The 23,696-nt window shown below is 41.4% G+C and overlaps 1 protein-coding gene across 3 annotated transcripts in view; it reads right to left on the reverse strand.

Annotated features, from left to right (window-relative positions):
- Window positions 1–23,696, reverse strand: part of Map3k20 (mitogen-activated protein kinase kinase kinase 20) — a 152,461-nt gene that overhangs the window by 66,994 nt on the left and 61,771 nt on the right. For all 3 annotated transcript variants that reach the window (XM_051184475.1, XM_051184477.1, XM_051184476.1), the window contains exons 3-7: window positions 19,518–19,605; window positions 11,517–11,618; window positions 7,880–7,945; window positions 4,936–4,964; window positions 4,683–4,820 (exon numbers count right to left, since the gene is read on the reverse strand). In XM_051184475.1, the coding sequence (XP_051040432.1) occupies window positions 4,683–4,820; window positions 4,936–4,964; window positions 7,880–7,945; window positions 11,517–11,618; window positions 19,518–19,605 (423 nt within the window). The remainder of the gene's footprint in view (window positions 1–4,682; window positions 4,821–4,935; window positions 4,965–7,879; window positions 7,946–11,516; window positions 11,619–19,517; window positions 19,606–23,696) is intronic.

The following is a 23,696-nucleotide window of genomic DNA, read 5'->3' on the forward strand; positions in this document are numbered from 1 at the left end:
GTGTCACTCTGTCTGTCTGTGTATCTGAATAGCTACGACAGCCAAGAGAGGTTCTCGTGGGACTCAGAACTGTGGAAAGGTTTGCTCACCACCAGAAGCCTCAAGCTCCGGAACCCACACAAGGTCTTGTATTCAGTTCCAGTGTCAGCACCTCCCATGATCTTCCTTTATTAATCCCAGACTTGGGAATGTACCCAAATGAAAGCAGAACAAGCCCGAATGGCCTTTTTTCTACATTCAATAAGAATGACATTTGGCACAAAAAAGTAAGTTTTTTGAGGAAGTCACTTGGAGGTCTAAAAATACAGTAAGCCAATGCCTTAAAATACCAGTTCCGAGGATGCAGGCCAAACACTGCTGTGATCTTTCACCTTAAAAATATTTTCCAACTCGTTGTATATCAGACGTCCCTCCCAGTTAAACTGCACTCACTAGGGAAATTTCTATTTTCAGTTTACAGAACAGAAACTTGGATGAGACTGTGTGTTTCTGCCTTTTCTCTCACAAACAATAGGAAGCCATTACCTGAGCCAGGCTGCTTCTGGAACAGGGCTCCAGACAAGTTGCAGAGGCTGCCTCTTAAGCTAGCACAGCCCAAGCTGGCTTTGGTTGGAAGCTTCTAGGAGGGTTACCCTTGTCACAGGGCAGGGTGACAGGCATGTGTTCTGCCAGGCTGCCCTCCAGTCATCTGTGCCCTTCTTTTTCGCAGATCATATACTAAACATGCTTCCCCACCTTCCAGGAGACACTATCCTGAGAGTGCAAAAATACCCCTCCTTGTAAAAGGATAAAGGACAACTGCCTGCCTAACATGATTTGGAAATAGGAAGTTTCTTTGAAGGCAGTGCAAGGCTACTTAGTCTTGTCATGAGCTTAGAAGCAAACCAAGATTATCAATCCAAGAAAGGTAAAAAGCAAAAACATGTCTTTTTTTGGGTGAGTTTCAGAAACCAATTTTTGATGGCCGTGTTCTTCATGAACTATGGGATGTTTTATGTTAGAACAATGCTCCTTCTGAAGGGATACCATAATTCTGCAATACACACACACACACACACACACACACACACACACACACACACACATAGGGGTTTTGTTTTGTTTTTTAGGTTGCTGCTATTTTTGAATTCGAGGATCACAAACTCCTATACCTGACATGGCCTCAATTGGAAAAACTCTCTCTTTCTGGTGCACAACCCACTAGGAACTCACAATGTTTTTTCATGTTCGTTTAAAACAGAGGGTTCTTGACAGAAGCCTTGGCTTTTCCCTTTCACTGATGATGCTTATTTAAAATGAACAGAAAGAGAAGGGACAGTGTTAAATGCATTCCTGAATGCACACTTGACTTTCCTGGAGTTCTTCAAACAGAGTCATCTGGGAGGCAGGACAGCATTTTCAGTCAAACTTCACTTATTAAAGAGAAACTAACAACAGAAGATGGTTTAATCTTTACTTATTTTATGCATGACATGCATGTAGAGATCGGTCACCATCTTGTGAGATTCTGCTTTTCCTACCGTGTAGATTCTCCTAGGGATTACACTCAGGTCCTCAGCCTTGCCAGCAAATGCCTTTATTATATCGAGCCATTCTCAGCCCCAGATGCTAGCTTTGCTGTTTTGGGATTTATATATACTTTATATTGTGTTTGCTTGAAGGTATGTCTGTGCACAACACGTGTGCAGTTCCTGCAGAGGCCAGAAGAGGGCATCGGGTGCTCTGGGACTGGAGTTAGACGGCTGTCAACCCCCATGTGGGTGCTGGGAACTGAAAAGAGGTCCTCTTCAGCCTCCTAGAAGCTGCCTTTAAAGAGGTATGGAGACATTTCTGCTAAGGCTCTTGCATGGATTTGGAATTGAGACTGACACAGTCAGGGGACTGGGCAGTTGGGTTCTAAGTTACAGCTGGTGTGTGGTGGAGTGTAGTCTTAGGAAATGGTTTATTAAGTTCCTGTTAAGTCCCTTCCCCAGTAGGCAGGATGGCCCATGTCTTTAATACCAGAGGTTAGGTGACAGGCAGATCTCTGTGAGTTCCAGGCCAGCCTAGCCTACATAAGAAATTCCAAGTCAGCCAGAGCTGCATAGTGAGCCATTGACTTAACAACGAAAGAGCAAAACCATCTTCCTCCCCAAGAAAGCCAAACTACGGCAAGCAAAGGTAGGGGTGGTACCCATGTAGCCTGAGGGCCTCCTATGTGAACACAGAGCCCTTCCCTCAAAAGCAGCTCACCGTCTCTGGAGTGAAAGGTTTTTATAGACAATGGGAAAGCTCCAGCTCCAGGAAGATGGTTAAGGAAGTGATCAGTGAGGACTGCCAAGGGGATTTAGAGACACAGGTGAGTCCTAGCTTGGTACCAGAAGTCATGGCTCAGCAGCTCTGGTTTCCTGGGGAAGAGGCTTGATTCTTGGCTATAGGTACCAAGAGGGCACGCTCTTAAGGAAAGGCAGACTGCTGCATTTCACACAGTGTCCAGGCATCTGAAAACTTTTGGAAGACAGTGACACAGGGTTTATTTTCATAAATGCAATAATATTGAAACTAGAAGTTCATTCTATACATAACTCATAGCTGTGACTTTAGATCAAATATTTTTAATTGGAGAAATTCCAAGGCTTAGGGAGAATTGGACTGCTGGAGTAGGAAATAAGCCTCAAAACCCATCTGATTAACAAAACTGTGCAAACTAATTTAAAACCATGGCTGTCCATATGGGTCTCTATTTTTATATACACCTGTGCGTGCAAGGAGAGTTGGCCTCCCACTCAGTCACATGATCAGTTGGACCATGGCCAAATGACCCACCTGTTGCAGGTGCTCTAATGTCTTCCTGAATCCCCTCACTCCCTAGAAGGTCTGTAGAGTCTGGACTGCTTGAAGCAAAAAACGGTTCTGTCATGTTTAAGGAACTGTGAAGCAGCCTCAGCTGCCAGAGGGTAAGCAGTCGGCAAAGGCAAGCCACGGCTGCCTGGTCCCTTATAGAGAAAGCACTCTGGCTTCTGTTCAGTGGCGTGAAATGAGGCTCGTGAAATGTAAATCAACCTACGCTGATGTCCAGTCCAAAGACTAACTCAATAAGCAATCATTTTCCCTAAAGTAAAGGAATGTGACTTGGTAAGAGAAAACAACTTCAAAAAAGGCTTTAAGGGTTTTCTTTCTGTAGTGCTGGGAACTGTATATACCAGGTGAGTGTTCCCCCACCCAGCTAAGTCCTAGCAAAACAAGTGTTACATTGTAACAAAGCTCCTGTTTTCAGAATTTCCAGACCAGTGTGTGACAATCGCACAGTATTACAGAATACAGCTTCAGAAGCTGGTGTCCTCTGGAACTATTACTCCTTTTCTCCCTTCCTATCAATGAGAAGTATTTCTTTGCTCTAAGTAGTAACATGGTTTTCATTCTTAGAAACATTCAGAATTATGAGGAATTAGATATTTAAAGTGGATACTACTGTCATCCTTTAACCTTTAAAACTCTAGCCTTTCTGGGCCTGGTGGTGTATGTCTTTAGTCCTAGTACTAGGGAGGCAGAGGCTGGTAGATCTCTGTGAGTTCAAGGTCAGCCTGGTCTACAAAGTGAATACCAGGACATCTAGGGCTGTTACACAGAGAAACCCTGTCTCAAAAAAAAAAAAAAAAAAAAAAAAAAACAACAACAAAAAAAAAAAAAAAAAACAAAACCCTTAGACTTTAGCCCAAAACACATAATCTATTCTTGAAATTGTTTTCAATAGCCAACAAAATTTACCTGTGTATAAGAGTTCATGATTTAGGAAGCACTAGACAACAGGAAAATCCCCACACACTAGGAAGCCAGCAGATTTGTAAGGGAAAGGGGCATGCCTGACATGTGGCCCTTCCCTGGCTGTTACCTCCCACCTCAGGAAAAAGGGTGTGCTGAGGGGGTCCAAGCTGTCTTACAATGACAGTGTCCTTTTGCAAGGTAATCTGTAAATGGGGAAGTGGTATACAAAGCATAGTCTGAGATGAGGCCTGGAAACGCAGAATCCCCACATGCTCTGGGCTTTTTAAAGGGTATACAACACTTGAGAAAAAAAAAAAACACCTTCAAAAAAGGGGTCAGAAAGAATGCCTTCCTGCAGGAGCTACCCTACCCGAAGCTTCTCCCTCCCAAATGGTCCTTATCCCAAAGGTTCCTCCCGCATTCTACCCTTGTTCCTCCCATCTCTTGTCATTCTCAAGTAACAACTTCAACACTGGTTTTTATAGGACTTGCAGCAGACCTGGACAAGGTTATCTGGTCTAACTATGTGCTCTTTTGTAGTTTTGGAAATACTTGAGTTTAGCTCACTCGGCAGCTATTGGTGGTCACACACCATGCGAGCAATCTATTTATTGACAATCAAGTGTGTTCCAAGAGACGGGAAGTATCAGTGAATGACACAGCTATTCTACAGCCCTATTTCCACCCCACACAGCAGCACTCACAGAATGGGGTGGGACAGACCCAACACTGATGAGGTTCTATGAAGTAGTGATGGTTCTTCTCAATGCAGGGCATACGTGATCAAAGCACACACTGTGACAGCTAGAAAGCTCTGTCCCTATGCTGCCACCACAGATGATCCTCCTGTGTCAGACAAGCTAAACTGTGGCCACGTTCCTCTCTAGGCTGTTTGCTCTTCCTATGTCCTTTGGTAAACAAATGAGAAATGCACTCACCACACCATAGGAATACGTGTCACAGGTTTCAGACACGGGGAGACTCTGGATAACTTCTGGAGCCATCCATGGGAAAGTTCCAACCAAGGACATGTGTGTTGTGTGGTTATGGAACCGAGAGGCACCAAAGTCACAGATCTGAGGACACAGGAACCAACATTAGCTTTCTACCCAGCACTAAGGAGAGAGTATCGGTCCTAAGACCTCTATCAGAAATGAACACCTTTCTCCAAATGAAAAGAAACAGCCTTACCTTCAGGACTCCATCAGCAGCAATAACAACTGAAAAAGAGCAGGGAGAAACCATGACAGTCATTCGTGTTTGAAATGTCTTACACTGAAGAAAAGCACAGACTCATATTTCTGATTTTTATATCACTACATTTCTAACTTCACAGCATAAACTGGGCTCGGTGGTGTGTGTCTGTAATCCCAGGCTGAGGCAGGAGAATTACCATGAGTTCGAGGCCACCCTGGGCTATATAGCAAAAACCAAACCTGTCAGGGATATATAACAAGACCCTGTTCAAAACATACACACACACACACACACACACACACACACACAGAGGGAGAGAGAAGACAGAAAGATAGAGAAACTGAGACACAGAGACAGAGAAACAGAGTAAGAGTGAGAAACAGAGAATTTTATATTATGAAAGGTAAAATGAAAATATTTTCTGAATTTGAGAGTTGGTACAAGGGAGATAAAGCTTAATTCCATGAGGTGCTGCTCCAAATGGCTTTCAAGGTACTTGTTTCATACAAATGCAGCGAGGGAAACAGAAGCAACTGGTACTGTACCATGAAAGGGAATGAGGCAATGGCTTTTTAAGGCCGCAGGGGGAAGATGAGATGGTCAGTTTGAACATAATACATTGTAAGCTCATGTAAAATATCTATGCAAGTATTTATAATACACACTTTCAAAGCCAACATCAGCTTGGGAGTGTTGACACAGAAGAAGGGCTGGTATGGGGGGGGGGGGAAGACAAGAGAAGAACTTGAGGGTTGAAGCCTCAAGGGTTTCGGTTCTGGCATTTGTTTAATAAGCCACACAGGGCCTCGAGCATGATAGCTCATCAATACAGCAGCTGTTCCTAGCAATTCTGGTAGCTGGAGAAAACATTCTGTGTGATCTAATACATAAAAATAGCCTCAAAGTAAATGTGGGGTTGGGAGGAATGAGATGCATACTTTTTTTCAAATAAAAATGCAAGTAAATATTACTATTAATATTCGATTGTTCTTAAAATACGTGCCTAGTCCCCTTTCTTAATGTAAGATTAGCAAGTGCTCATTGAAAAACAACATTATGAAAACACTATGGAGGCTGGAGAAATGGCTCAGCACTTGTCATGAAAGCCTGGTGACCTGCATTGGACCCCAGAGACCCACCCACATAAAGGTGGAAGGAGAGAACGGCCCCACAAAGTTGTTCCCTGCCTTTCACAAGCACACTACACACAGCATGTGCATGTACACAAACACACACCAGACACATATATACACTAATGATATGTTTTGACTGGCTTATGTACTTATTTTGTGTGTGTATGTATGTGTGTGGGTGCCTATAGATCAGGTAAGCACGTGAAGGTTAGAGAATAACTTGTGGGAGTCGGTCCTCTCTTCCTAAAGCGTGGTTTCTGGGGATTTAACTCAGGTTGTCAAGCTTGGCAAGTGCCTTTACCCACTGAGCCATCTTGCTAGACCATAACTTAAGTTTTTAAAAACACTACAGAAAACGAAGTCTCTCTCCTACTCCTCTAAAAATAAATTGCCCAAGTCAGGCTGGTATGCTAATGTTTCCTATCAACTACATACCTTCTCTCTCTCTCTCTCTCTCTCTCTCTCTCTCTCTCTCTCTCTCTCTCTCTCTCTCTCTCTTTCTCTCTCTCTCTCTTTTAACGTGAGGAATTCACCATTGTTGTATAGCCTTTATGCTAAGTACATGGGTTTAAGAAAATCAAGTAATTTGTTTATATTGAAACTAATAGCCTAGATTGAGATTTTGGTCATAAACCCTGCTACTTCCTACCTAGTTAGAGAATATTTTCTAATGACCCCCTGTTCGCCAGCTCTATATCACAAGTATGTCTGTCTCAGAAGAACCGAAGATTAAGTGAGGACGGACAGGGTGTGACAGTCAGCCATGCCAGCTGACCAGGTAAGGAGGGGCCAGCCTGGGTTCTGATAGTGGCTGCTGCCTACACCTTCCTGCCGTTCCTGCTCGCTAACCACCTGCCAGACCTTAGCCTGGAGTGTGAGCAGCCCACCCTGGGCCCCGGCCAGGCTCCTCTTGCCCCTTGCTGTCACCACCCTGTTGGTAAATTCCCGCTTTAGCTGTAGTAGTCTTAAATGTTTAAAATTAAATGCTTTTCCTCCCTACCCAAGAGCCACTGGGAAGTGTGAAATAACCCATAGCAAGGGCTGCTTTCTTTCTCCTTCTCTTAAGCAGCAAACTCGGATGCTTACTTAGCTCCAAAGCTAAACAGTCCTACTGCCTTTCTGATAACTCTGAAGTGACGTAATGGAAGAGGGTAGTGTCTAATCCTGGGAGCTATTTTAAGACAACCACTTTCCAAAGGATAAATATAGGCTCATAAAGTATAGACAGCCCAGAAAAGAAAAAGGAAAAAAGGAATGCTTCTGCGTTCTGAACCCTCAAGCACGCTGGTTCTCTTTGGGCACTACTCCAGGTAATATGGGCATGAGTGACCAAAAGATGTATACCATGTAATTCCGAGATAAAACTCAAAATTGCTGGCAGAGGGAAGCATCTAAAAATGGGAGACTTAAAATACATGACTACACATTTTGACCTGTGATGCCCATTTTAGAAAAGGATCCTAAGGAAATAATTAGAGATGTATGTGTTAAAAAAAAAAAAAAAAAAAAAAAAAAAAAACTTTGCCAAAAGGCATTAGGCTAAACATTTCTTATTTTAGAAAAAAAAAAAAAAAAAAGACATAAGCATTCCAGTTGTCTCCACCCTGTGTTAGACTCACACAGTAGAACAGTAGGCAACGTTCTCAAATAACATAAAGATTTTGATATTTATTGAGAGTGACAATGCTTTCACAGTAGAGTGTGGACCAACAACGAGTTACCCATAAGGCATCATGCTGGTTTTATGAGCAGGTGCGTGAGTGACCTGTAGTGAAATGGTAAGATCAAAAGGTGTGACCACCTACCATTTCTTGACTTGAGGTCTCTGTGGATCACCTTGACCGGAGCCTCCATGTGTAAGTAGTGCATCCCTTTCGTGCAAGAGGGAAAGAAGATTAATGGTTTGCAATATTGCATCAGTATGCACATTCACAACTTTGCAAAGAAATCCATAGCAAAAAATAAGTTCATATGTTCTCCTCTTCCATGCTCCATAAAACAAAAATCACATATGTCTACATTAGTAACATTCTCTCCCCTATAGCCAATGCAGAACTTTACTCTGGATAATCTCATTCCTTACAGTACCTAAGAAAGACACCGTAATTTTCTCAGATCTGCATGAAAACAGTGCGGCAAAATGACCCAAATGACCCCGGAGCTTCCCACTACCAAGTGCATGCTACGTCTGCTTGAGTTTGGGCTCCTCATCTCTCCCCTGGATGTCTGCAGCAACACTTTTCTTCAAGACCCGAGAGTGAGACAGATGAGGTGGGCAGCAGGTCCCCTGGTGGGTAAGGGTGTGTGGATGCACAATGCTTACACAATATTTTTCTTCTCACAAGAAGAAATCTCCAAATTCACTCTCATCTATTTATAATATGAATTAAGGTACTCTATATACTGGGTGAATCAAATGCCAATAATTTTATTATTTTGAATGAAAAAAAAATCACACTTCAAGATATATTCATGGTTATTCCCTTAAAAGTGTTTGGTCTTTTTTGTTTTAGGCAAAAACAGATAATATAGGGGAAAACATTTTCTAAACAGTACTTCCTTCTCATTTCTCGGGTTCTCTTTTCAAAACAGTAGAAGAAACAGTCCTTCCTCACTCCACATTAAAAGGAAAGAACCTTTTTTTGTTTTTGAGATGCCCATGAAAGTAATTTAATAAGTATGCTTGTTTTTTTTAATACACAGAATTTTGTAAAGGTGAATTATTAATACTAATTAATAGCTCTTCTTCTACTACTCTGGTTATTATATGTTGAGGCATCAAAAGAACAAAGAAAATAAGAAAAAAGTTTTAACTCTTGTTATATAATGATATCACTGAAAAGAATCAAGTTAATGTAACTGGGATAAAGGGTCTCATTTAATAGCAAGTTCTGCACATTCAAACTGTAAAGTTCAATGCTGCTTCCTGCGCGGCACTTCGTAGTCGACATGGCTGATTTCCATAGTTACTTCCTTGTTTTAAAATCAAATTTCCAAATAATTTTCACGTACAGTCTATTTGACTATGATTAGAAGCAAGAACAGACGACTTTTATACTTGCTGACAAAGATTTCAAAAGGGAAGCTTTGACTATAAAATCTTTAAATATAGGCACTTTCTACTCTGTGTCAGATTATCAGAAGAAAAAGTCCCACAGATTATTGGTGCACAGTGCATAGTACCCAGCTTTGATTGAAAACTTAGTGTAATCAGAAAATTCAATTTAATTTTTGAGTCACTTTCTTTGTTTTTATTGCAAACTATTGAAAAGGGCTGAAAAAAAAAAGCCATTTTCATCTTGTTCAATTATTTGAGAATTCTCTCTCTTTAATTGGGGGGGAAGGGTTCAAGACAGGGATTATCCATGTACATCTCTGGCTGTCCTGGAACTCACTTTGTAGAGCAGGCTGGCCTTGAACTCACAGAGATCCTCCTGCCCCTGCCTCCCAAGCGCTGGGATTAGAGGCTGTGTCACCATTGGGCATATTTGTGAATCCTTAGTAAGATCTGTGAATCTTAGTAAGGTACCAGGGAGGAGGTTTGGGGGACTTTGGACTGAGGCTGCATTCAGCCAGCCTGCTCTAACTGCCCCTCGCACACAGCTGCAGATGTGCGCGCCCACACTCCTCCTCTTCCTTCTGGAAAGGAGGAGTGTCCTTGCAGCTTTGAGTGCCACTCTCAACAGCAAAGACGTTGAGCAATGCCTATTTTCAAATGCATGAGTCAACCCTCAGAATGAATTATTCATGCTCTGATGTCTCAACACATTAGTGCTTCAGTGGCTTCGATCATGGTCAAACCAAAAGGCACAGAAACAGAATCAACCAGAGTCACGCTTTGCTGTTTAAAGTTTACGTGTAGATGTAGGGGAGAGGGTTGAAGTCAATCTTAAAGTATGGACTCCTTTTTCCTGTCACTGACCATCTGAAATAATTCCTACATGCTACGTATCACTTAGGATTATGAGTAAATGGGCCCAATTCCCGAGGCCAAACACTGAGAGTTTGTCTTTTAGATTGACTCTCTAATCAATGGCTCGTGACTTGGGACTCTTCCCATCTTCCTTACCCTGCATCTCTGCCTCCATTGTGCTACTTAATTCTGTTCCTTTTCTTCCCTACTCTAAAGTGGAGAAGCAGCTCTCTTGAGAAACTTGAGAGGATTACAGCCTTACCCGGAAACCAAGAGGTTTGGCCCTCAGACAGGACCATGTGACAGAGGGCGAAGTGGGTGCTGCAGCTAGGAATCGGGAACTCTAAGGTAGAGAGAGCACAGCTGGAAGCTGTCACTTGATTTGTTTGCTGTCTATCCATCCTAAGTACCATTAAGTAATAACAGGAGTGTAATTAGCCGAGCACCCAAAACATAACGTCAGTAAAGTGCAATAAGAAAGTGTGTTTCCATCCGTGTAGGTGCATTTCCACAACGCTGCAGGCAACCGCCAGTATCAGCAGGACCTTGCCTACTCACAGGTGCTCCTTGTGTCTATGAACACTCACAGGTGCTCCTTGTGCCCTATGGACACTCACAGGTGCTCCTTGTGTCTATGGACACTCACAGGTGCTCCTTGTGTCTATGGACACTCACAGGTGCTCCTTGTGCCCTGTGTACACTCACAGGTGCTCCTTGTTCCCTGTGTACACTCACAGGTGCTCCTTGTGCCCTATGGACACTCACAGGTGCTCCTTGTGCCCTGTGTACACTCACAGGTGCTCCTTGTGCCCTATGGACACACAGGTGCTCCTTGTGTCTATGAACACTCACAGGTGCTCCTTGTGCCCTATGGACACTCACAGGTGCTCCTTGTGCCCTATGGACACACAGGTGCTCCTTGTGTCTATGGACACTCACAGGTGCTCCTTGTGTCTATGGACACTCACAGGTGCTCCTTGTGCCCTATGGCCACTCACAGGTGCTCCTTGTGCCCTGTGTACACTCACAGGTGCTCCTTGTGTCTATGGACACTCACAGGTGCTCCTTGTGCCCTATGGACATGCAGAGAAGTGGCTTTGATATTCAAAAACATGGAACGTTAAGATAAATTTAAGATGTCGGATGCAAGAATACATGGGTAAGTTCATCACCACAGCCCAAATGTAAGGAATTACATCCAAACATGGGGCTGCTTATATTTAACTCACAGGTAGTGAGTGGCAGCATTAGCATAAAAGTTAATTTGCTTGCTTTCACTTTTCCTGTCTGAGGAACTTGGCAGGTACTTAAGGCATTCCTCCACAGAACAGACTCCTGTTGAAGTCTTTCTATATCTTTATCTTTGCCATGAAAACAAAATATAAGCTGCTTCCCCTATTGAACACTGAGCAACACTGTATATTTGCTTTGTAAAGAGATGTCTGTAGGAAATGTTAGGATGCAGAGGAGCTAATTACCCCTTGCTACCTATAGGATCCCCCTCTGTAGGTGCATAGCAAGAACATTACCTTTGGCTACATCGGTGGCCCAGGTCATGATGTGATCCATGTCCATCTCTTCGCTCCTGTTGCTGTTAATGTAATCATACAGGGACCCCAGGGAAGCATATTCTGTGTTCAAAGAACAAGTACACAGTTAAATTTTCACTGAGAAAAAGGTTACATCAAGATTATTTAAGAGTCCCCTTAATGCTTTTTGTCTCTTTCTCTTGTCTGGCCTTTAGTACAATACTGGATAAACGTGGTGACAGCATAGAGTCAGGTTTTTCCTTGAGTCAGTTTTATTTTGTTTATTTGAGACGGTCTTGGGTAGACACAGGACAAGCTTGCCTTGAACTCCTGATATTCCTGCTTGCATCTCCAAGAGCTGACATCATTTCAGAGATCCAGCCCTTGAGCCAGCTAGATCACTGTATCATTTTAGGAGATGGCTGACTGCATGCAAGCAGCCTCACTTATTAGCACTGCTGTGTGCTAATGCCATTGTTCATGTCACTCACGATCTTCTGGTGCCCCCTTAGGAACTGTAACTTTCTCTTCTCGCCATCATTGGCTTTGTCAGTGTCTCTCTTTTCTTAGTCAATGTGCTGAAAAGATCCGTTAATTTTATGAAGTATTTAAGTACCAACACTTTTGTTGACTTTTTTCTCTGACATTTCAAACTTCCATTTTATTGCACCTGTTCTAACATCTCCCTTTTTCTTTTCTGGGTCTTACTTTGGTCCTGTTTGATTTTTCTTTCTGCTGTTTCTTCAGGATGATGATGCTAATGTTACCAAGATCAAATTTGTTTCTCTTTCTGTACAGCTGGTGGAGATTACACTCCAGTGCTACATTAGATAGTTCTGGCATGTTTCCATTTTTCTTCTAGTTCACATCTTTAAGTACCCACTGTGACTTCTTTGGGGCTCTTGTAGGCATTTAAAAGCATGTTATTTAATTTTTTTAAATTTTACCATGTCCTTTGGTTGCCCATTTTTAAAATAATTCAACTGTGGTTGGAGAAAATGCATTATACAGTATTAATGGTTTCTGATATACTAAATATTATTTAATGACCTCACTTTTGCATTATTCTGAAGAGCACTCCCTGCCAGATAGTGTGCTGTGCAGATGTGAGTTAGAGACAGTTGGCTGAGAATGTTCTTCAACTTCTTTATACCTCTGTCAATTCTGTTTAGTTATTCTACCAATTATTGAAAGGAAGCATGACACCATTTTTCAATTGCTACAATTATTAGAGATCTCATTATAAAATGCCTCATTTGCTTCTAGAATTATATAAAGTCTATTTTGTTTTAAGGTAGTATAGATATACCAGTTTCTAATGGGTATTATTGGTATAAGCCATCCTTCTCTTTCTTCTTATTTTCAACCTGTGTCTTTGATATGTGAATTGTAGATAGTGTATACTTTAACCCTGCTTTGCTATCCTATCTAAAAAGTCTCTGCCTTTTTATTGGAATATTAAGACCATTCATAGTTAATGTAATTAATGGCATCTTGTTTTCTTTCTGTCTCCTGTCCTCAGTAAATTATTCCTTACTTACTGTACCTTATGTGTCATTTTAATACCTTGATTATTTTACAGATTTATTTTCAAAATCGTGTGTGTGTGTGTGTGTGTGTGTGTGTGTGCGCGCATGTGTGTATGTATTTATGAAGAGGCCAGAGGTGGTAGATACAACCCTGGAGCTGGAGTTACAGGCAGTTATGAGCCACCCGATATGGCTGCTAGAAACTGAACTTAAATCCTCTGCAAGAGCAGAATGCATATTAAAACAGGCTCTCATTATGTATCTGTGGCTGGCTTCAAGATCACTACATAGACCAGGCTGGCCTCACATCCATAGAGAGTTGCCTGCCTATTCTCCTGAGTGCTGGGATTAAAGGCATGTAAAACCAACTGGGTGCTCAACTGATGAACCATCTCTTTACTCCTTTGATTTTTTTTTTTTTTTTTAAAATAGTGTCTCTCTTACAGTTCAAACTGGTCTCAAATTCACAGTCCTGGGTTTCAGCTTTCTGTGCACTCATATTATAGACTCTGTCCACCTTCTGATCAATGTGTTTTTAATTTTTTTGAGTGACTTTTTTGTGATGACTCAAGGAATGATAAACACATTTTATAGCACAATAATTTCAGGGTAATACTAATCTAAAATATAAAATATTTTATATTCTTTTTCTCCATTATGACTATTTCTCCACAATCCTTTATACTATTATTGTAATATGTTAAATTTATGTTTTAATCAATAAAAATTTATTTCTCTATAAAATTTTGCTTTTAAGCATGTTATGAAAGAGAAATGAAAATGTATTTAAAGAGTCTTTTATATCAAGTCACAGTTTTGCCGTTTCTCTTACCATGAGTTCTTTTCTTAGATTTTCTTTTTTAAATCACCTAGTGTCTTCCTTCAACCCAAAGGGCTTCCTTTACTATTGTTTTCATTTGTTGTTTTCTTACTAAGGCTCAACACTGTCTCCTATGTCCTACATTTCTTATAAAGCAGATCTACCTGCTATAAAATCACTCATTCTCAGTACAAGAATATGTTTATAGTTGTTTCACCATTAAAAGATTTTCTTTTGCTAGATACAGTCCTTAGAGTGGGTACATATCTTTTTATTGGCACCCGGTCTCCATTACTGAACATGAAAAGTCACCATTGATCATACTGTCTTTTACATGTGAGCTATTTCCCTCTTACTTGCATCCAAAATTTTCACTTTGGCTCATCATGGCTTTGACCATGATTGGGATGTGAGCTCTTTTATAGTTCACATTAGAGAGCTTTAAATCTGTGGCTAGCAAAACTAACGTCCTAATTACTCCACCAAGGGAGTGAATTTGTCTACCTTTTTGGGTGTTTCATTGGGAATTGAAGACTCACCATAAATCCATAGGACTCTGTGCCTGTCACATCACTTTATGTCCCTAGCAGGTAGCACTTTGAGTTTCAGTGTAAAGTATGTGTTTTCTCCCTTCCTTTTTGGGTGACTAAAGCTCATTATTTTATTGTCTGCATAACAAAGTCAATGTGGAACTGGATCACTTGGCTCTTCTCATCGCCTCCCAGTTAAGCTTACATCTCTTACTAGCCAACATCCTCTCAGATCTGCAGGTGGGCTCAGTGCATTCTTCTTTGTGGAAAGTAGGCTCAGTCTGCCCACCACAGCACTTTCCCTGGGCACAGCACGAATCCTTGCTTTTCTGGTCCTGTGACATTTTGTAGCACTCATGCTTGCCATGGCTTTTGCTTGTTTTCCTACAATGTCCAGTAGGTCTTAGGAATGTTCGCCATGTTCACAGGAACCATACTGGCAAAGAAAGCTTTGTTTTAATATTTTACAAAAACTTACTAACACAGGCTAGAGAGATGATTCATCAGTTAAGAACACTGGCTGTTCTTCCAGAGGACCCAGTTCAATTCCCAGCACCCACATGACAGCGCTCAACTGTCTGCAACTCCAAATCCAGAGTACCCAACACCCTCATGTAGGCAAAACACATGCACATGAATTTGTAAACAGTTTTAAGTTATTAATACATTAGAAATATGTCCTTTGATTTCCAAGGTGTTTTTTTTTTTTCCTTTTGAGTTTTATAGTGATGATAGCAGGCTCTGAAAATGCAAATATGTATAGTCCTATCTTAGAATCAATCATCATTGAGTTCCCCCATCTGGGTACTAAAACGTCTAGATGCTCAGGTCTCTTCTATAAAATAACAGTGCTTGCATATGCATGTAATACACACACAATGAAAACAAATGTGTTTTTGTTTTATTTGTTTGGTTTTGGCTTTTTAAGACAGGGCTTTTCTGTGTAGTCATGGCTGTCCTGGAATTCACTAGATAGACCAGGTTGGCCTTGAACTCACAGAAACCTGCCTGCCTCTGCCCCTTGAGTGCTGGGATTAAAGGTGTGCATCACCATTGCCCATGTCATATGTGTGGGTGTGTGTTTTAACTGAAATTCCAGTGTGAAAATGACATACATTCTGTAGAAAACACACTTGGAATTATGATCTCTTCTTGCTGATCATGTGCAATATGGCAGTTTCTTACTATATTCCCATGGTCTCCAGTCAGTTGCAAGGGTCACAAAGAGAACCTCCCCTATTCTATAAGGGAGGTTGCTGAGTTATGATGTTTTATAGGTTAGGTGCAGTAAATGCACTTTTGTCTTGGATACTAGCAACTTATGTTAGGTTTACTAGCACTTAAGCCCACTGTAGGAGGAACATCGGTACTTAGAATCAGCCCTGTACCACTCACTCAAGCAAATACAATGTAGACACTAAGCGAACAGTGGTGATAGTGTATTCCTTTCCATCCCCAACCCCCCTCCCACCACAGACTCTTTTTCTCCTTAGCTGGTTAAATCCATGAATGGGGAACCTTTGCATATGGAGAGCCCAGTGTACTACTGTTGCAACAAATATCATTATCATGAAACTTCTTTATAATAAAGTACCATCAAGACAAACCTTAGTTTAGATTATGACCAGCAGAAGAAATCAATTTGGGCAAATGTCTGCAGTCTGTTATAAAATGTGACACTTGGTTAATACCAAGGACCAGACAATAGCGGAACATGCAAATTAATGTGTCTGTCATTAAAGTAAATCAGAATCAAGCTAAAGGAAATGAGTTTGGATACTTATAATTAATGTGTTTTCTGGTTGAATTGAATGAGGACTTAGTTGGACCTATTGACAAGCCATGCAGAACTAGTATATTCTCTTGATGCAATGGGATGAAGTAATACAGACACATAGTAAACAAGGAGTGCAATCAGCCACTAAGCCCAAAGATGCAATTATCTACACTTCTGGGGTCCCAAAGCATTTTTCCTCTGGAACATTAGGACCAAGTCTGATACCCTTCAATACGACCTTCCTCCGATATGGCTTGCTACAAAAGAGTCATATGTTCTAGTATCTAATCTCCCTATTTTCCTGCCGTGGGGGTTTACACGTTAGAGTAGTAAGAGATTTCCAAGGACCAAGAAAAACATTATAGAATCTTTTCTTTTGACCTTGGAGTCTGAGCTTCTAGTTACTCCATTGCTTTACAGATCTGGGGGGATGAGGTGTTCATTTCTCCTCCAAAGGAAAGAAATTGACAGGTGTCTCTTAGGTGATTTCTTACACCCCCTCATAAGCAGTTCTATAAGTCTATGATGAAAACGTCCCACAAATATGCATGCAGACGTGTGTGTGCACACACATGTACACTCTCCCAGAGAGCGTCTCTTCCAGTCCCTTCATTAACACAAGGCAATGGAGACTCAGAGGGATTCTCAGTGAGTTATCTATGAAGGTTTGGCAGAGTCAGGACCAGACCACACATCTTGCACCTTGCATTCTAGCACTTGTCTACTCTATCCCTCTGGTAAATCATTCCTTCAAATATGAATTACAGCAGTTACCTTCTCTAACAACCTTTCCAATTAACAAAAATCTCAAGCTGAATGAAGGTAAGCCATTCAAACTTCCTCTCTCAGAGTCTCCAACATCTGAAATAGATGATGGAAGTTCACTGAATTGATTGATGATTTAGCCCCCAGTATGGCATGGTTGGTACATGTACCATTCGCTGAGAAGGTTTTATCCTAATACTGAGGAAGGTTGGTTGTCTAGACATAACAATAACCATATTAAAGTGATACCCGTTCAAACAGCAAAACGGGCAAGTAGTCTTTCATAAACAACCTCACTGATTCAATAAGAAAGCTAGCTATTATGCCATAATTCAGAAACTTAAAGAAGTACTTAATGTCAAACACTGCTTATTTTTTGTCTTTCAGACACAAAGACATAAAGAAACAATGTGTTTGAAAGAATCTACCAAAGAATTTTGGCAGGTAGGAAGAGCAAGTGCAGAAGGGAAACAGAGAATAAAGCCTGGCTAATCAGATAAGCATGCAAATGAAATCATCCCCCCAACCCACCCCAGGACTGATTAGGATTCTTTCTATTGGATGCAATGGCTATGGCTGGTGTGGTGGCTAAACACACTTCACACATTCCTTGGCACAGACAGTAAAGTCTTGGAAAGGGATTCACATCTCTTCTCTTTGTCCTCACCTCAGGAAACTGGAAAACCCCATGCTCATCAATCTGTTGTTACAACCTAGAGTTATTTAGGAAAATCAATCTCAGTTGAGAAAATGCCCCAATCAGATCACATGTAGGCAAGTCTGTAGGATGATTTCTTAATGATTGATGTGGGCAGACTCCACCCACAGCAGGGACAGGGTCATCTGTAGGCAGGTTGTTGTGGGCTGTATAAGAAAGCAAACTAAGCAAGCCATGAGGAACAAACCAGTAAACAGCACCCCTCCATGGCCTCTGCTTCATTTGCTGACTCCATGTTCTTACCTTGAGTGCCTGCCCTGACTTCTCAGATGATGAACTGTGATATTCAAAGTAAAGTAAACCTTTCCCTCCCCAAGTTGTTTTTCCTCAAGGTGTTTATCACAGTGATAGACATCTTCACTAAGACAAGTCCATTGACTTAGCTCAGCTAAAATCTCCTTCTCCAAGCATTACACTTCATGGGAATAAGAGACACCACTATTTCTAATCTATTAGTGGACAGGAATAATATATGCCAGGTACAAATATTAGCTACAAACAAGGATCAGAAAACGGGATTCAGATCCATACAGAGAGTATAACCAGTCAAAAGTAAATATGATGCACTTGGGAGAGGGGGCTGTATGGCAACTGAGTCAGAAGAAAACTTAAATTTGGATGAGAAACCTGACACCAAAGGTTTGCACATAACAGCAGAACCTGTTCTGGGGTTTACATATGATAAGACACACAGGTTCAAGATAACCGTTGCCAAGCACCCATTTCAGTACAGACGAAAGACTGCAAACTCTCTGCCTAGTAAGGATGCAAACGTTGCTATTTGAGAGTAGAGTGGATCAGACTACCAGAGGATGGACATAATAGCCACCTGTCCCCATGAAGAACGAGTGAGCCTTCCAAAACCTGGCTTGCAAGCAGGAAGGGAATAGCCACGTGAGGCCTTTGTGCCACTCTGGGTCTGCTGTCAGCTGGGTGACCATGTGGCAAAGGTACTTAAAGAGTTCCAGTTTATTTAGCTCACTTTTCAGGGTTTCTATGAGGATTTTCTAAGAAAGCACCTAATCCCATTCTTTCCAGTATGAGTGTTTTGTTGTTTTCCTCTAAAGACCATCCAAGGCCTTGCCACTATAGTGCAAGAAAACAGTGTGACTCTCGTAAGATTTTCTTCCTTGGTTTTCATTTGAGCAAAGGGGTACCATGATAAAGGACCTGATCAAAGTTATTTACTATAAAATCCAGCATTACAGTTACAGGGGCCTAACACTGCTCACTAGGATGAACAACTGTAAGTGTAACATATTTCAAAGTGTATCTTTTGTAGTTTCTTGTGGCAAAATTTTCCATGTGTTCATTTTTAGAAAGAGTATTAGAAAGAGTATTTCCATCTGCTAAAAGTTCCTGCTCACAACTACGTGATAATTTAGCTCAAGGTCGTTAGTAGTGCAAATGACCAAACCTGAAAAATATGATCTTCACACCAGAGCCCTGAATAAAGAGCTCTAATGGGATTAGAATGCACTGCAAGAATTACAACATGAACAGCTCAAGAAATCTTAATTTATAAAAGGTCACAGAGTTACAAAAAAACATCTCTCACTTCAACTAATTAAACGAAATTTTAGTTAAACGGCACCTTACATACTGGCGTTGCAGCTGCAGGTGCATTTAAACAGCATCTACACAGGTATAATTAGCACAATTAGACATGGGTAGAGGTGCAAACACCATTCCTAATTATATTGATATAATCAGTTTTATTAATGCTTTATGGCAACAAAAGTGACGTCTGACAGTAGCTCACAATTCTCAGCAGAACCTGATTGGAAGCATTTTCACATATGAAGGAACCAAAAGCCAGGCAACTGGGAAGGAAGACAGACAGATGGACAGTGAGTGCCTACCTGTGACGATACCATAGTTGGGGGGTTCCAGAATCACCCCATAAAACTGGATGATGTTCCTGTGGCTGAGGACGCTCAGTATCTCAGCCTGTAGAAAAATCAAAACAAAACTGTGTGAAATGTCACATGTATGCGCCTCATCACACAGGCTTCACATTTGCTCTCCTTTTGCTTGCATTTACAAAGACATGCATGCTCAACAAGGACAGGATGCTGACAAAAGTGCCTTTAGAAGCATGCTCCAAAGTCTGAAGTTTCCTGATTGGGATGGAAATGGCAACAAGAGTCACTGATCCTAGCTGTGGGAACGGGGGAGGATGAAAAGGTAGACAGCGTATTTATTTTAGTAAAAACCTTTTATACATACATACATACATACATACATACATACATACATAATACATACATACATACATACATACATACATATATATATATATATATATATATTTCTTCTGTATACTATCTCTTTGGGGTGGGTGTGCAGCAAGCCTAGGCATTTATCAGTTGAGTGAGTCAAAATTAAGCTAGAGGTATTTGGGCACTAAGGCAGTGGTTCTCAACCTTCCTAACATAGTCACCCTTTAACACAGTTCCTCATGCTGTGATGGCCCCCAACCATACAATTATTTTGTTGCTACTTCATAACTGCGATTGTGTTACTATTATGAATCATAATGTAAATATCTGATATACAACTCCCTGGATGGGTCATGACCTCCAGTTGAGAACCACTGTACTAATGGAATAGATTCATTTATAGTCTGTATTTATATTATGCCCATTTATAGTGATTTTTTCCAATAAGTAATTACAAATACATTGTTGTTACCTTCTCATGTAAACGAGAAAGGCAGATTTCTGGTATTTGCTGGAGATCTAATAGGAGGCCATATTGGTACAGTTTGAAATATATTAATACTAGGAAACTTTCCAAGGATGACATGGAAAAATATGTTACATTTATTAAACTTACTTTGTAAGTTAAAAAATTCATAGTGCATATTTGTTAATATCTAAAAGAGGATACTGTATATTTTGAGTTATTGGAAAGGAAGGAACCTAAAATGAGAAAATGCCTCCATGAGATCCAGTTGTAGGGCATTTTTTAAATTAGTGAAAAGCAAGCTAAGCAAAGCCATGGAGAGCAAACCAGTAAGCAGCACCCTCTGTGGCCTCTGCTACAGCTTCTGCCTCCAGGATCTTGCCTCGATTGAGTTCCTGCCTTGACTTTAGTGATGACTGTTACCTCAAAGTATAAGATGAAATAAATCCTTTCTTCCCCAAATTGTTTTGATCATGGCATTTTATCACAGCAATAGTAACCCTAACTAGGACAGAAATCAGTACAAGGATTGTGGGGTATTGCTGTGGCAGACGAGATCATGTTGTTGGGGGCAGTGACTGTGGGCACTTTGGGCAAACCTGGGCTTTGGGCAAGAGAAACCAGTGAGTGTTCAATGTTTCCTGAGCTGTTCTATAGAAGTTTGGAAGAGACGAGTGTTGAAGGCAATGTGGAAGATGAAGGCCTGACTCGTGAAGTTTCGCAGAAAAGTTTAAAGACTCTATTGGTGCCATTTGTTATTTTGAATTTGTCTCTGTGGTTCTGGTAGCTGGAGCTGAGGAGTCGGCTGTGGCTAGCAAGATACCAGAACTCCTTAGGACATTGTGTATATAAATCACATATATTAAAGTCTTATTACCAGAACTCATTAGGACATTGTGTACATAAATCACATATATTAAAGTCTTATGACTTTATGGAGATAAACTATGGCTAATCAAGAAATTTAAAATGGAAGGAGGCATAAGTTAAATATAGAAAAGGTTTAACATTTTAAGTCTACAGCATATTATTTGCCATCGGAAAATGGATTTTTAATTCTCCAGCCCCGAAAGGGGATACCAAGAAGAAAGTCAAAAAGGGCACCCCAAGGGAATTTGCAAACTATAAATTGGTGTATGTGGGGGGGGTTGCAACACATTTATTCCCATAAAGAGTTTCGATTTCATTAAAAACACATTCTGTGACTAGTAACTAGATAGAAAATAGAGGTTTGGCATGGAGTCAATACCGGCAAAAATACAATACTGGACAGTTCATGTTTGCTCCAGTAGCGGCTCTCTTCTTTTATCTGAGCTAGCTGGAAGGGCAGCTTGGGCTAGATTTCAAAAGAAAGACTGTCTGACCATGCAGAGGCCAGGTTTGAAATTTATGTTGACTTAAACTTTGGGAGGTAGGACTTGATGGCAGTGCTTCAAAACTGTCACTGTCCGAGCCAAACACACACCTTTGTTGGAGAATCCTGGCTTGCTTTTCACTCTTTAAGCATGCCCTGTGTCTCCTGTCCTAGAAACCTAACTACTCAGTGCTAGTGATGTCATGGTCATGGGAGGGGACTCGTCAAACACCAATTTACTAAACCAGCACAGTACCTCACAACAACCTCAAACACTTGTCCTTATACCCACAGATAAGTGTAGTTTCACCACTCACTAGGGAGACTTCTCTTTGCAACAGACAGAGACCACGACAGAAAACCACAATGAAGCAAAACACAGAGTTCTGGAGCCTGGTCCCAATGGAGACATAACCAAAACACTCCCACACCTAAGGCTCAGGGATCATTGCAGAAGAAGGAGTAAAAAGACTGTAAGAGCCAGAGAGTCAGGGAGTTTGCTGGCAGATTGTGTCTCCAAGGAATGTCAGAAGCCACACCCATCAAGCCTCACCAGCATGACTGCCGCCTACACATGAGTGGAATAAGAATGACAACACACATGCCACACTGGATGGGGAGATGACCCGAGGCTAGTCCTACACAAAGAACTATACACAACTGAGGAAACCTGGGAACTGGAGAGACAACCTTTCCCAGGGAAGGGCACAGCAACCGGTTGTCCAGTGTCCATTGGCCAGCCCCTAAAACATACATGTAAGTAACATTACATGGAAGGTGCAGATTATATTTAGGAATATATGTGTATATATTAAATATAACAGATATACAAACACATACACACACATATCATGTATAACAAATAGTGAAGAAAAAAAAAAAAGAGAGACCATGAATTTGAAGGAGAGCTGGGAGATGTATATGGGAAGTTTTGGAGGGAAGAAGGGAAGGAGAAATGTAATTATACTATTATTTCAAATATTGAAAAAAAGAAGGCAGAAGCTTACTCAGCCTTGAACCTTCTATTCTTGTTTTCTATCCTAGACATTCTGCCATCTAGTTCCAGAAGCGATTCTGCAGATGATCCACACACTGTTTCTTCATGTTGCTGCAGCAAGCGCTCCTCTGCCATGCGCTGGGATGGAGCCCCTACACGCTGCAGTGGGGCCTCACCATGCAGGCTGCCCTTCCTACACTTGGCGAGCAGCAGGCATGTACGCACAGATGCACTGGGAAGTTTGTGAAAGAGGAAAACCCCAGTTTCTCAGTACAGAGCACTACTCATCTTCATGACCACAGAGCCCACAACTGCTGTCCTTGGCAGGAGGGCGGAGAGGCAAGGGGCAGCAGACCCCAAGCTGCCTACTCCCTTCAGGCCAGGGGAAGACCTTCCCCTTCCATCCTTTCTCTGCTAATTACCTCACTCTCTGATCACCAGGACAAATGAAGGACAGTTCTCAATCTCAGGCATAAGGTTTGCATGCATCAAGTTTCCAGGGGCACAAACGGACCCATACCAGAAGCATGCTGCACTCATGGCTTGAAACATCTTCCTCAAATAAACCCTTTTTAAAAACGTGATTCAGACATGATGGTAAAATGGGAAACTAGCCCCTTGACTTTGGAAATGCTGGCACAGGAACAACTTACAAAGCAGGATGGGGGGGGGGGGTTAGTCACCAGAGTGTCAGGCACAGGTCATGCTTTTGGAGTCACTTTGGGTTTAATGAGACCCATTCACAAGCAGTCACATGACAAGCAGCAAGCTCTACAGATCTATAGATTCTCTTTCCAGTGAGGCTCCCCAGGTACTCTGGGAATAAGAAAGGCTAAATGAACTGAATTTAGGCTGCATAACAGGAACCCTATGTCCCTAAAGAGATTTGACTGATGTCATGAAGACGTTTTTTTTTCTTTTTCCTTCTAGGAAACTGGTTACAGATGCTAAGAAAAACGAAACCAGTCATTCTCCACATGTTTCTTGAAAGCTGGCACGAAG

The sequence above is a fragment of the Phodopus roborovskii genome, unplaced genomic scaffold (genome assembly GCF_943737965.1).
Source record: "Phodopus roborovskii unplaced genomic scaffold, PHOROB, whole genome shotgun sequence".
Taxonomy (NCBI): Eukaryota; Metazoa; Chordata; class Mammalia; order Rodentia; family Cricetidae; genus Phodopus; species Phodopus roborovskii.